A 13,836-nucleotide genomic window follows, 5' to 3' on the forward strand; every position below is an offset into this window, starting at 1 on the left:
TGAGACGGAGGGGCTGGAGTGTGATTGAACAGACAAGACACCTAAAAGCTGAAAGCTCTGTCCTCCAACCAAGGACCTTCCTTTTGACTACGATATATACTTCACACCAGCCTGTATCATTGATAACTTTCAGATATCAACTGCCATTAAGATATACAGGTACTGTACAGTACAGCTCAAACTTGTCTTGGCTGGTTGTGATGTAAATTATGAATTCACACGTTGATATGCTACAGTTACTGGCTGATGATGTATCATAAACTAAAGCCACTGGATACAATTGTACTATAAGTTAATGAAGAGTCAGGAAGCATGTATTCATTCGTCTTACAGAGAAAGGTCATTGAGTTTACTGGAGCCACAATACCCAGCTCTTTTCTCTGTGAGATGGAGCACGACAGCGTCAGTCTTCATTCAGTTCATTGAGTTCAACGATCTGAATCACCTTTCACCTAAAGTACTGAATAACAGACATACTGTATCAATTAGACAGCAACCGGGATTCATGGTGCTTTCATTCATGTTTTCCATGCAGCACACACACACAGGATTGGAAATGATGCAGACAATTAACTCTGTCATTTCCCCCCCTTTTAGCTCCACCTGCTTCAGTTATAAATGGATACAGTAATGAGAGAGAGAGAGAATGATCAGCGACATTCTATTCATTTATTCTTATTGATACTGATTTGCATTTCATAGTCATGATGAATCAGTGATTTGATAGACTTGTCTTTACAAAAATGTATAATGATTTAATAAGAAAACATTTATTCCTGTAATGTCCCATTATAAATTATTGCATCATCACAATCGTAAAATAAAAAAATAAAAAAATCATATTAACTTCTGGCTTTGTTCCAATCAATCAAATCAATATAAAAAGTATGTTAGATACTGTATGATATATAATGTATATTGATTACATGGTTAACCCTCCCCCAGGGGGGTATGTTTAGTTTTTCCCCTATCACTATACAGCTGATTCAAATAATAAAAGCAAGATAATGTGGAAGACCCTTCTAAGTCTAATTTGCGCACTTTCACTGGCCTCTCTTTTGCTCTCCCCATCCTCACATCCCTCTCTCCAGAACCATTTGTTCCCAGTACTCTCTCCACCTCGTTATCCCTGTGTATCCCTCACAGAACTCCCTCATCCCCTCCCATAGCGACTTATTCAGATACACATGAACCATCACCCTCCCCTTCACCTCCCTCCTCTCCCTCACTTTCTCGAAATGGCCGACAAGTGCCCTCTTTGCTGAAACTAGATCAGTTCCAAACATATCGATATTGAATCTCAGCGATCCTCCCTTGTACGGGATTGGGTAAGGTGGAGTGTAAAAGCTGAGGAAGGCAGGTCTTTCCGGCTTGTCGGCCAACCAGGTGAGGTTTCGCCTTGCTAAGATCTCAAGGTTGCCTTCGATTGGTTTTAAGGCCTGCCAGTCTTGGATAATGGCACCACCAGGAAGTTCAACCCTGGAGGGGAGTTCAGGATCAAGGAGGATGTTCTTCAGGTGTTGCTCATCCTCTATCAGAAACATTTGAGGGACGGACACACCTGGCTCACTTCCTGTGGTGGAATGTAGTTTGTTCCTCAGGTGTGAGATGAAACCCTCGAAACTGTCGGCCTCCCCGATGATTGAGAGTCCAGCCTAGAGAGAGATTGAGAGGGGATGGGGTGGAGAGAGGGGGGGGGGGAGATAACGAGTGGGTGAAACAGTGACAGCAAACTTATATATGAGGGGGATGAAGCGGAGGTAGACAGGGGTGGTTTGAGACCTTAGTTATGAGTCCATTGTGGTGTTTGTCCCCTTGTGAAAGGTGCAGCAATAGTTTGTGTGTGTGCATCTGTGTATCTGTGTGTGCGCGTGCAAGTCTCTTAGCAATACAAGCACAGCCTATCCCTAACAAGCTCCCTCATAAACTCAATGAATAAATCATCCATTCAACTTTATTGGCCCATAGGGCTGAGGTCAAAAGTACAGCACTATATGGAACAGGTTCCATTTGGGACGCACTCTTTGACTCAGTTAGATTAGATATAACTTGTCTCCATGCGGTCCGCAGTCCACAATGGGACTACTGCTGCAATAAACCAGTCTAAGTGTTTCCATTAGTACACAGCACTGTTTCATATTGTATTCACCACACCAGTGCCCACGACAGGCTTGCATCCCAAATGGCCCCCTATTCGCGCTGTAGTGCACTGGAGCCCTATGGGCCTTGGTCAAAAGTAGTGCATTATATAGGGGATAGGGTGCCATTTAGGACAAAGACACATGCTGTTTCTTCCTTTAGTCAGGTGTTCTTTGAAAGGCAGTTGTATAGAGCACCACACAGCCACACGCTGAGACAGACTTTTAACCACTGTGTTTCCAGGTATGAAATACTGACATTTGGGCTGCTTTCTAGGAAGAAATAGGACATGCAGACAGACTGTCTGCACATTTGCCTTTCAAAAGGCTTTGACACAGAAGTAAAAATTCAAAAAGGAATTTGTGGTTAATGTTAGTATAAGAATATTTTCAAGATAAATACACAACGCAGAGGACGAGAGGACTAGGATTAACGATCAAAAGGAGTTGGTTTTCAGTTCAACATCTGTTTAGGATCTGTGGGATGTCAGTCTTGACAGCTACGTTCTGTGCATTGAGCCGGGGGCAGGAAACTTGTTATTTGGTTATTGGCTCAGTTGTCCTGCAAGGACTTCTGATTGGTCAACCCCAGGCTAGGATGGGGGTTATAAATGGCATCTTTGTTCGGTGGGGAAAATCTGAGGACAGGGGAGACTGAACATCTGAACATCTACCTCCCAGCATAACACCTTGATTTGTCCTCACTGAATAAACCCATTTGTCTCCCCCTGATTTGCTTTGGAGTTTGTGTTATTCAAGAATAACATAAATTGCTAACATTAGGGTTGAACCAGTATGTGGACATGAAGATAGGGTTAGGGTTGAGGCAGGGGTTAGGGTTGAACCAGTATGTGGACATGAAGATAGGGTTAGGGTTGAGGCAGGGGTTAGGGTTGAACCAGGATGGAGACATGAAGATAGGGTTAGGGTTGAGGCTGGGGTTAGGGTTGAACCAGGATGGAGACATGAAGATAGGGTTAGGGTTGAGGCAGGGGTTAGGGTTGAACCAGTATGTGGACATGAAGATAGGGTTAGGGTTGAGGCTGGGGTTAGGGTTGAACCAGGATGGAGACATGAAGATAGGGTTAGGGTTGAGGCAGGGGTTAGGGTTGAACCAGGATGAAAGCATGAAGATAGGGTTAGGGTTGAGGCTGGGGTTAGGGTTGAACCAGTATGTGGACATGAAGCTATAGGATTAGGTTTAAGATCGTTTCTGTTTGTGCTGATATCAAAACTTGAGTTGCACGGGCCTATTGCAACTTCCTCCTCGGTCTGCATGTGTATATGGAAATTCAGTCTGGAGAGGGTGGGGGAACATGGGGCGGTAAATCAGTCTGGTCTGGAGAGGGTGGGGGAACATGGGGCGGTAAATCAGTCTGGTCTGGAGAGGGTGGGGGAACATGGGGCGGTAAATCAGTCTGGTCTGGAGAGGGTGGGGGAACATGGGGCGGTAAATCAGTCTGGTCTGGAGAGGGTGGGGGAACATGGGGCGGTAAATCAGTCTGGTCTGGAGAGGGTGAGTAAACATGGGGCGGTAAATCAGTCTGGTCTGGAGAGGGTGGGGGAACATGGGGCGGTAAATCAGTCTGGTCTGGAGAGGGTGGGGGAACATGGGGCGGTAAATCAGTATTCAACACTACTACAAAACATAAAACGCGCTTCTTTCTACGTCCACTTGCGTTGCAGCTGCAGTGAATGAGTAGCCAAGTGTATCGATCGCCCTGCGTTTTTATTATTATTAGCAGCCCGTCGTGTGCGACTTGAGTTTCACCATCAGGTGGAAGACTGTCCTCTCTCTCTGGTCAGTCTCACCGGAGGAAAGGAAGGAGAGAGTAGAGACCGTGAGAGGTGGACCCCTCTGCTGCTCTCTCCCTCCCTCCGCTGATACTAACGCCGTGTTAAAAAGAAAAACTGTGAACTCTGAAATCTTTGACTTCCGACTTCAGTGCATTCAAGACAACTGGGAACTGGATTAGACTGGGAAATAGTTTTGAAAGGTTACACAACTCGTAAACTATCCAGTAAAATTATAAACTATAAACTATCCAGTAAAATTATAAACTATCCAGTAAAATTGCCCAGCTGTGCCTCACAAGTGTTACACAAACTGATCTATTTTGTTATCAAAACTCTAGTTTTGAAATATAATATGGTCTGAGAACAACAATATTGGCATATAGCCAATCTATTAGGCCTACTGTAAACGTTATTTCTACAGAACTGTTTTTACTATGTTTAAAAGAAAATCTTGACTCGATTTGATCTAGACTCAAAAAAGGTTGGTGACCACTGGGTTTGGGGGGGAATCATGCAATCTGTTCTGTGGCTGAATTCAAGTATTTTTGTTGTTTTATGTAACCCTTTTGTAACCCTTTTGTAACGAGGGCCAACGAGTTCTTTTAACAACAGTTCTGTTATTGGCAGCACCCCCTTTCAACCTATCACAAGGCCAATAAACGGATCTCCCTTTACGACTCTGAATGGCCCTGAGGAGGTCAGGAGATAGAAAACAGATGCAATTGGCAAGTCAGCAGAACACCTTATGATCTGCACGTGTTACTGGATAAACAACCAATCAGGATTTTGAGTGCTAAGGGACTTTTTATTCCTAACCTTTGTCAGAAAGAGAAAATGGCACCAATAGCGCAAATTACGTGTAAAAACGTTTAATAAACACTTTATTAAACTGAAGGACTCATAACATGTTGTTATAACTTGAAACATAATGTAAAGTTTTCTGATCCTCCGATGTAAAAATAAAGTAACTATAACGGACAATTTGCCGTAACATGAATGTATACACTTTTACACAAGGAGTGTTGGGTACCTACAGGCTACGCATATCATGTTAGAGATTGTGAAACTACCTTCTGTTCAAGAAAAACATGATATAAACACTTATGAGTAAGTCTTATACCCTGACTACACCAAAATACTTTTGCTAAATAAATTTATAAATCTATGTTATTCAATTATTGCACCCAAACGTTAACGAGCGTCTGCGTTGCCACGGTTTAAAATAGAAGTCCTTTATTTCTGACGCAGATCGCGCTGCAAGTCCTGCCTCTCCCATCTCCTCATTGGTTTATATAAGCAGGGACCCACGTGCCATCTCGTCATTTGTTATACCCACGTGGGTGATTGAAAGACGAACTGAGTTGCCGGTCGTCGTGGTAATACTATGAAAGTGTAGATGCCAATCACCATATAAGTTCAAAAGATGAAAAGCCTGGAAGGAGGAGAGATGACTAGAAACGATTCGGTTGACCGTTTTATGTGTGGATTAATTGTCGGAGTTGAGGACCTTGTGCATTTCAGGTAAAATAATGTTTATATACCAGGACAAATTAGCTAGCAACAGCAAGCTAGCTAAATAGGATAAATTAGCTAGCAAGTGCAAGCTAACTAGCTAAATTGCCATAAATGATTCATGCTTTTCGTTTAAAAAAATATTTTAACCTGCGTGTTGTGATCGTGTTTGTTGTAGGGGGACAAAATAAATGTATGCACAATGGCGCACGCGCTCATCCGGTTTGGGTTCCGTGTCAGGTTTATCTCAGGCTGGGGATGTTGTGGTGGATTGTCTTGGTGAAGGTAAGCGGGAGAGTCTCACAATGGGCTCTGGGAAACCGACTGAATGGGATGGGTAGAAGGTAGGTGGAGAGGTTAGTATTGGGGAGGGTTCAGAAGGGAAACGGTCAGGATTGGTTTTCCCTTTGTTTTGTCCGGTCATCACAACTTTCTCCACCTTTACCCCTTTCTCCATAGTCACCACCTCAGAGGTCTTGGGGTGTATTGGGTTGGGTCCCTGTGTTGGATTGTGGTTGAGGGTTACGGTAAACAATACCCTTCAAAACAGTTTTCTACACCACTCATCAAAAAAGTTGAAGGTTTGTACAGTAAAGTAAATTATACAGTAGTATAGTAAAGTATACAGTAGTATAGTATATATTAGTATAGTATGAATTATAACTCACCTGTCTCCCTAGCTCTGTGAATTTGGATAATGTCTGTGTGGGCCCAGCTGAAGGCTCGTCAACCTTGGTTTGTCTCTTGGTCCTGACGCTGGGGTACAGTTGCTGGATGTACTGGTCAGCAAATCTGTATATGTATACATTCCGAACATTAGTCTTTAATTTACGATTTAATTTTCTTTTTTGTTGTGTGTCAAAAAACAAATCTATAAACAAATAAATCATCAAAAAAGATCCGAACCTCTGGATAACCCCAGCCACACCGCGACCCCTCTCGCTTGGACACACCCTCAACCCCTCCACCACTACTGTACACCCCTCGTCAACGATTAGACCAGACACCAGTGCCACCTGGGGGAGAGGGGAGGGATGACGATGGATTTAGGGATGGATAGAGGAGGCAGGGAGGGAGGGAGGGAGGGAGGGAGGGAGGGGGGGAGGGAGGGAGGGAGGGAGGGAGGGAGGGAGGGAGGGAGGGAGGGAGGGAGGGAGGGAGGGAGGGAGGGAGGGAGGGAGGGAGGGAGGGAGGGAGGAGGGAGGGATGGTAGAAAGGGAGGGAGGGAGGGATGGATGGAGAGATACGGAAGGAAGAAATAGGGATGGATAGAAGTTGAGAGAGAGAGAGCACTACACGGACCAATTTGCCATCTCTGCGTCCCAGTATAACCGCTCTGTCAGGCTCAGTCAACCAATTGGCATATCGATGAGGCAGGTAGTCATTCCCTCCATAGATTTGAACAGAAATGGACATGACGTCATCATAGTCCTTTTGTTCAGCCACCCAGAATGTCAGGCCGTCGCTCTCCCCAACACAGCTACCTGCCATGGTTTCTGTCTGTAAAAGTTGTTGTTTACAAACAATGGAGTAAAGAATTATTGGCTACATATCAGTGGTCACTAACTGGTCAATCGCGATCGACTGGTTGATGATCTCAAAGACATTCCTAGTCAATCGGCAAACATTTCTGTAAAAAAAACAAAAAAAAACATGAGGCCGCCTTGCATTTGGTTTTATTTATCTTTGCATTTTTTTTGTTGTTGTTTTTAGGGGGTGCTGGCGGTAGGTGCAGCCGAATCAACAGGCCTAGTGTTCCCATTTTCCCCCCCGGAGGGTCCAGAAAGCAACTAAAGTGCACTACAGGCCTACTGCTGGCCAATCGGATGGCTCAGATTACAGTGTCTGCAGTAACGTAGCAGGTGTAAAAGAAAGGTACAGCAAAGTTGATATTGTGAGATTTCAAAACCTCGACTAGAGAGACTTTCAAGGAATACAGCAAAGAGCTTCTGTTTTTGTGAGCGAGTTCATGTTTTACTTCCTACTCAGCACTGTCAACACTTTTTATTCAACACTTATGAGCAACAAAATGCAACGTCTTCCTACTTCCACTTGCGCTACAGCCAGCACTGCAGCTGTAATGAATGAGTAGGAAAGTCTACCGATAGGCTTGCGTTGTTATTATTAGTGGCAGGGGTCTTTTTCAATATCGAGGAATATTTCACTCTCTTCATCGGTGTAACAACATTAATTTGTGCACGAAGCAGAAATAATGCTGTTCCACTTGAGTTTTGCCATCAGCTGGAAGACGGAAGAGGTGTGAAGTTTGCAAATGATTCATTCTTTTTTAACAACGCTTTTGACCTGCTAGTGACTTGTTCATTTTAGTCGTTATTTTGACCTGCTACTGCTACTGCTAATGAGTCCTTCAGCAGGATTAACTTCTTATGGCTGCAGGGGCAGTACTTGGTAGCTTGGATGAAAGGTGCCCAGAGGTGCCCAGAGTAAATGGCCTGCTCCTCAGTTCCAGTTGCTAATATATGCATATTATTATTAGTATTGGATAGAAAACACTCTGAAGTTTCTAAAACTGTTTGAATGATGTCTGTGAGTATAACAGAACTCATATGGCAGGCAAAAACCTGAGAAGAAATCCAAACAGGAAGTGGGAAATTGAGGTTGGTCGATTTTCAACCCTGCCCCTATTGAATACACAGTGGGAAATTGGTTATGTTGCACTTCCTAAGGCTTCCACTAGATGTCAACCGTCTTTAGAAACTTGAATGAGGCTTCTACTGTGATGTGGGGCCGGATGAGAACTCTTTGAGTCAGTGGTCTGGCAGAGAGCCAGGTCCTGGTCACGCGCATTTCACAGGATAGCGACCTGCGTTCCATGGCTTTTCTACAGACAATGGAATTCTCCGGTTGGAAAGTTATTAAAGATTTGTGATAAAAACATCCTAAAGATTGATTCTATACTTAGTTTGAAATGTTTCTACAACCTGTAATACAAGTTTTCGTTCGACGTTCGGCTGGACCTGCTCGAGCGTTTGGATTTGTGTACTAAACACCCTAACAAAAGTAGCTACTTGGACATAAATAATGGACATTATAGAACCAATCAAACATTTGTGGAACTAGGATTCCTGGGAGTGCATTCTGATGAAGATCATCAAATATAAGTGAATATTTATAATGCTATTTCTGACTAACTCCACAACATGGCGGATATCTTTATGGCTTGTTTGGGCTCTGAGCACCGTACTCAGATTATTGCATTGTAGGCTTTTTCCATAAAGTGTTTTTGAAATCTGACACAGCAGTTGCATTAAGGAGAGGTATACCTATATTTCCATGTCTAACAATTGTATTTTCATCTACATTTATAATGAGTATTTCTGTAAAATTATGTGGCTCTCTGCAACGTAACGCGCCAATGTAAAATGAGATTTTTTAAATATAAATATGAACTTTATCAAACAAAACATTAATGTATTGTGTAACATGAAGTCCTATGAGTGTCATCTGATGAAGATCGTCAAAGGTTAGTGATTCATTTTTATCTCTATTTGTGCTTTTTGTGACTCCTCTCTTTGGCTGGAAAAATGACCATTTTTTTCTGTGAGTTGGTGATCTAACAATCGTTTGTGGTTCTTTTGCTGTAAAGCTTATTTGAAATCAGACACTGTGGTGGGATTAACAACAAGATTACCTTTAGAATGGTATAAGATACATGTATGTTTGAGGAATTTGAATGATTAGATTATTTGTTTTGAATTTGGTGCCCTGCACTTTCACTGGCTGTTGTCATATCGATACCGTTAACGGGATTGCAGCACTAAGAAGTTTTAATGCACGCTCCTCTGTCTCCAGAGACGTGCTCCGACCACCAACTTTCTGTCATATGCGCGCAGGAAAATAGATCAAGAGCACAGAGATAAAAAATACATGTTTAGAAATTAGAATTGATCGCATGGTGCAAAAATGACTGCAATTCATTGATTATTGAACATTATGGATACATCTTTGTAGAACCAAAACTTATATTACACAGCCTCTGCGCAACTAAACTAGTACTCGAGAACAAATCGTTTTGGGGAAGCAGTTTGCGAACGACTGTGCTTATCATCTTGCCTGGCTACACATACTCCTTGCTCTGGCCAACGCCCACGGACATTAGTTTCTTCTCCACAATGAGAAGTATGTAGCGAATAACAGAGCAGCGGAATCATTTTGTGTGTCGCCAGGCTAATTATCATCCTCACGGCAGTCAAGCAATGCATTACGCCAAGAGTCATTCATAATCTAGTCCAAGCATAGTGGTGGCTGCATCATGTTTTGGGTATGCTTGTTATCGTTAAGAGATGGGGAGTTTTTCAGGATAAAAATTAAATGGAATAGAGCTAAGCACAGGCTAAATCCTACAGGAAAACTCAGTTCAGTCTGCTTTCCGCCAGACACTGGGAGATTAATTCACCTTTCAGCAGAACAATAACCTAAAACACAAGGCCAAATCTACACTGGAGTTGCTTACCAAGAAGACAGTGAATGTTCCTGAGTGGCCGAGTTAGATTTTCAAGAAGATTTAAGTTAAAACTATAACAAGACTTGAAAATGGTTGTCGAGCAATGATCAACAACCAATATGACAGAGATTGAAGAATTTTGAAAAGAATAATGGGCAAATATTGTACAATCCAGGTGTGCAACGGTCTTAGAAACGTACACAGAAAGACTCACAGCTGAAATTCCTGCCAACAGTGATTCCAACATGTATTGACTCAGGGGTGTGAAAACTTATGTAAATGAAATAAATTTGCAAAAATGTCTAAAAACATGTTTTCACTTTGTCATTATGGGTATTGTGTGTATGATGAGTGAGATTTTTTTATTTTTTATTTAATCCAATTTGAATAATGCAAAGAAAAATGGTTAGAACTGGTTTTGTCCCATCATGCTCTAGCGATTCTTTGTGGCGGACCGGGCACCTGCAAGCTGACTTCGGTCGCCAGCTGGACGTGTATCCTCCGACACATTGGTGCGGCTGGCTTCCAGGTTAAGCGAGTAGTGTGTCAAGAAGCAATCCTCAGTATTCAATTCTCAGGTTTAAAAAAATATATATAATCAATAATTTAATCAACCGGGACTGTAGCTTTTTCAATAGAAGAGGGAGAGAATGGCTGCCCCACTCTATTGCGCAAGCAAAACTCTGCGAACACCCAGAAATCCACTGACAGGAAGTGATCTTCCACTCATTTTTTCAAAATAAAAGCCTGAAACTATGTTTAAAGACTGTTGACACTTTGGGGAAGCCATAGGAAAAGGAATCTGGCATCCAAGGAACAGAGAGCTTTCAGGAAAAAAAGCACTTCCTTGGTGGATTTTCCTCAGGTTTTCACCTGCAATATCAGTTATGTTACACTCACAAACAATATTTTGACCGTTTTGGAAACTTTAGAGTGTTTACTATCCTAATCTGACAATTATATGCATATTCTAGTTTCTGGGCCTGAGAAATAGGCCGTTTCAAATGGGTACGTTTAGCCAAAAAACAGAACTCCTTCCCCCTACACTCAAAATGTAATAAAACAAAGTATTGGTGAATTAGGCAATCGTTTCCTTTCTTTTTCAGCTTCAGACTGACTTATTTCTCACTTGAATCATTGTTTGTGTGTTTAATATTTAATAGGCTTTATTACACGATGTCGTGGACTACTTTTTCAAAGTAACTTAAGTTAACAGTATTATTCTTAAAGGTAGATTTAGAGTAGCTTACCTTCTTCTAGTGTGAAGTAATTGCTTGGTAAACAGTATTTTCAGAGTAGCGTCGGTTCTAAAGCAATTCCGTGTCCTAGCTGTTACATTGCAAAGTCACTGTAGGCTGTAATTTACTGTAGGCTGTAATCAGACACACAGCCAGGCAGCAAGTGTAGTTAGACATTCAACACAGGACAACACACGCAGGCTGTCAGCCAATAACGAAAACCAATCCATTTTTGGCAATACAGGGATCCGTTTTCAATGCACCCCAACAAAACATACAACTTTGTTGTTGCAATGTTACAATTACTTTTCCATTAAGAAGTTGTTAAACATAGGGCTAGACTTGCAAACACTGAACATTATCACAATAGCAGACATTTTCTCATTGCAACTTTATCCCGAAAAGTAATATGATAAAGAAATATTAACATCATGTGTAAGGAATCTATATACAGAGACTGAACAACGTTTCATACCTCCTGACTTGCTTTGAGTCGCCTGGAAATCCGTCAGTTCCCGTGATTTTACGAGTATTCTGCCAGCAGCACCAAAAACAACGTCATAATTATATCGTAATGAGAAACCTTCAAAATAAAAGCCCGCATTTCAGAACATTGCAATATCGTTGAATCATTCAATTAATTTTCATCAATGGCCACTTTTATTGTCCCAACAATAAAAGGCTATTAGTAATTTCTGTCTCAGCTAATGTGGGGTGGAAAATATGTTAAAAGTAAAGTGTGTTAAAATAAAGTTAGGACAACGATTTTTGGTACACATCATCTTTAAGATGTCTAGTTTTGATATATGCATTTTCAATTACTCAACTTTGTTCAGTGTGGTTATAGAATGTGTAAACATGTTGACGGCAACAATAGTGACCGGCGGAATAACACGGTGCATCTAGATATACACATAGTTATACACATACATAGTTCTTGTTCTACCAAACCAACTCTGTTATTTCTTTTAGTTTCACTTTGAGTCAAGTTCTGGATATGTTGGGTCTAGGTGACTGCCCAGACAAGGCATGCAACATTGCAGTTATCCCTCAAAATGAGAAAGATGCTGTCCTGGGGGATTGTGATAGCGATGGGTCAGATATGGACTATGGACAGGCCATTTGCCAGCCAGGCTGTTGAATGCATATGCTGCACTTATGCAAACAGATCTTGACAGGAATAACGTTATCAGTGATGATGACCCACCCCTCACCACTCCCCCACCCCCCATCCACAACCTCCCCCACTCCCCTCCATTGTTGATAATGAAGAGCCAAGGGCCTCTACCCGCCAGAGGGTCCAGTCAGAAGAGCCAAGGGCCTCTACAAGCCATAGGGGTCAGTCAGAAGAGCCAAGGGCCTCTACCCGCCAGAGGGTCCAGTCAGAAGAGCCAAGGGCCTCTACAAGCCATAGGGGTCAGCCAGAAGAGCCAAGGGCCTCTACCCGCCAGAGGGTCCAGTCAGAAGAGCCAAGGGACTCTACCCGCCAGAGGTTCCAGTCAGAAGAGCCAAGGGCCTCTACAAGCCATAGGGGTCAGCCAGAAGAGCCAAGGGAAAAGCCACTGATGTGATTCCAAAACACATAGTATACAGCCCAAATATGCAAAAGTTTGGCACGAAACCACTGAGCCATGGAAGGAGATCTTTACTGGTTGCTACTGTTGAAGACTTCTATTTTAGCCATTGGCAACACAGACGCTCTTTGGCGCACATGAGCAGTCTGGGGGCAATAATTGAATAACATGTATTTCTACATTTATTTTGCAACGCTTGTGCAAGCAACGTGTCTGGTTATTCTAACATTTATTAAATAAAACAAATCCCTCATCAATCTACACACAATGCCCCATAATGACAAATTAAAAACAGTTTTTTTAAAAACAACAGAAATACCTTACTTAGATAAGTGTTCAGACCCTTTGCTATGAGACTCGAAAAAATTGAGCTCAGATGTGTATCCTGTTTCCATTGATCATCCTTGAGATGTTTCTACAACTTTATTTGTCTCCAACTGTGGTCAAATTTAATTGATTGGACATGATTTGGAAAGGCACACACATGTCTATACAAGGTCCCATGGCTAACAGTGCATGTCAGAGCAGAAACCAAGCCATTAGGTCGATGGAATTTTCCGTAGAGGTGTGAGACAGAATTGTGTTGAGGCACAGATCTGGGGAAGGGTACCAAAACACTTCTGCAGCATTGAAGGTCCCCAAGAACACAGTGGCCTCCATCATTGTTAAATGGAAGATATTTGGAACCACCTAGACTCTTCCTAGAGCTGGCCGACAGGCCAAACTGAGCCATTGGGAGAGAAGGGCCTTGGTCAGGGAGTTGACCAAGAACCCGATGGTCACTCTGACAGAGCTGCAGAGCTCCTCTGTGGAGATGGGAAAACCTTGCAGATGGACACCCATCTCTACAGCACTCCACCAATCAGGCCTTTATGGTAGAGTGGCCAGACGGAACCACTCCTCAGTAAAAGGCACATGACAGCCTGCTTGGAGTTTGCCAAAAGACACCTAAAGGACTCTCAGACCATGAGAAACAAAATTCTCTGGTCTGATGAATTCAAGATGAAACTCTTTAGCCTGAATGCCGAGCTTCACATCTGGAGGAAACCTGGCACCATCCCTACGGTAAAGCATTGTGGTGGGATATTTTTCAGCAGCAGGGACTGGGAGAC

At 42.6% G+C, this 13,836-nt stretch overlaps 1 protein-coding gene across 1 annotated transcript; it reads right to left on the minus strand.

The window, feature by feature from the left end:
• Positions 1-650: 650 nt before the first annotated feature.
• Positions 651-11,707, minus strand: nat16l (N-acetyltransferase 16, like). The gene is made up of 6 exons (XM_035783913.2): positions 11,626-11,707; positions 11,163-11,284; positions 6,750-6,947; positions 6,354-6,463; positions 6,116-6,239; positions 651-1,655 (listed from the first exon to the last, which is right to left on the minus strand). Exons 3-6 carry the CDS (start codon positions 6,936-6,938, stop codon positions 1,074-1,076), a joined length of 1,005 nt encoding a protein of 334 aa, XP_035639806.1. The 5' UTR covers positions 6,939-6,947; positions 11,163-11,284; positions 11,626-11,707; the 3' UTR covers positions 651-1,073.
• Between the last annotated feature and the right edge of the window lie 2,129 nt (positions 11,708-13,836).

Source organism: Oncorhynchus keta, chromosome 13 (genome assembly GCF_023373465.1).
Source record: "Oncorhynchus keta strain PuntledgeMale-10-30-2019 chromosome 13, Oket_V2, whole genome shotgun sequence".
Classification (NCBI taxonomy): domain Eukaryota; kingdom Metazoa; phylum Chordata; class Actinopteri; order Salmoniformes; family Salmonidae; genus Oncorhynchus; species Oncorhynchus keta.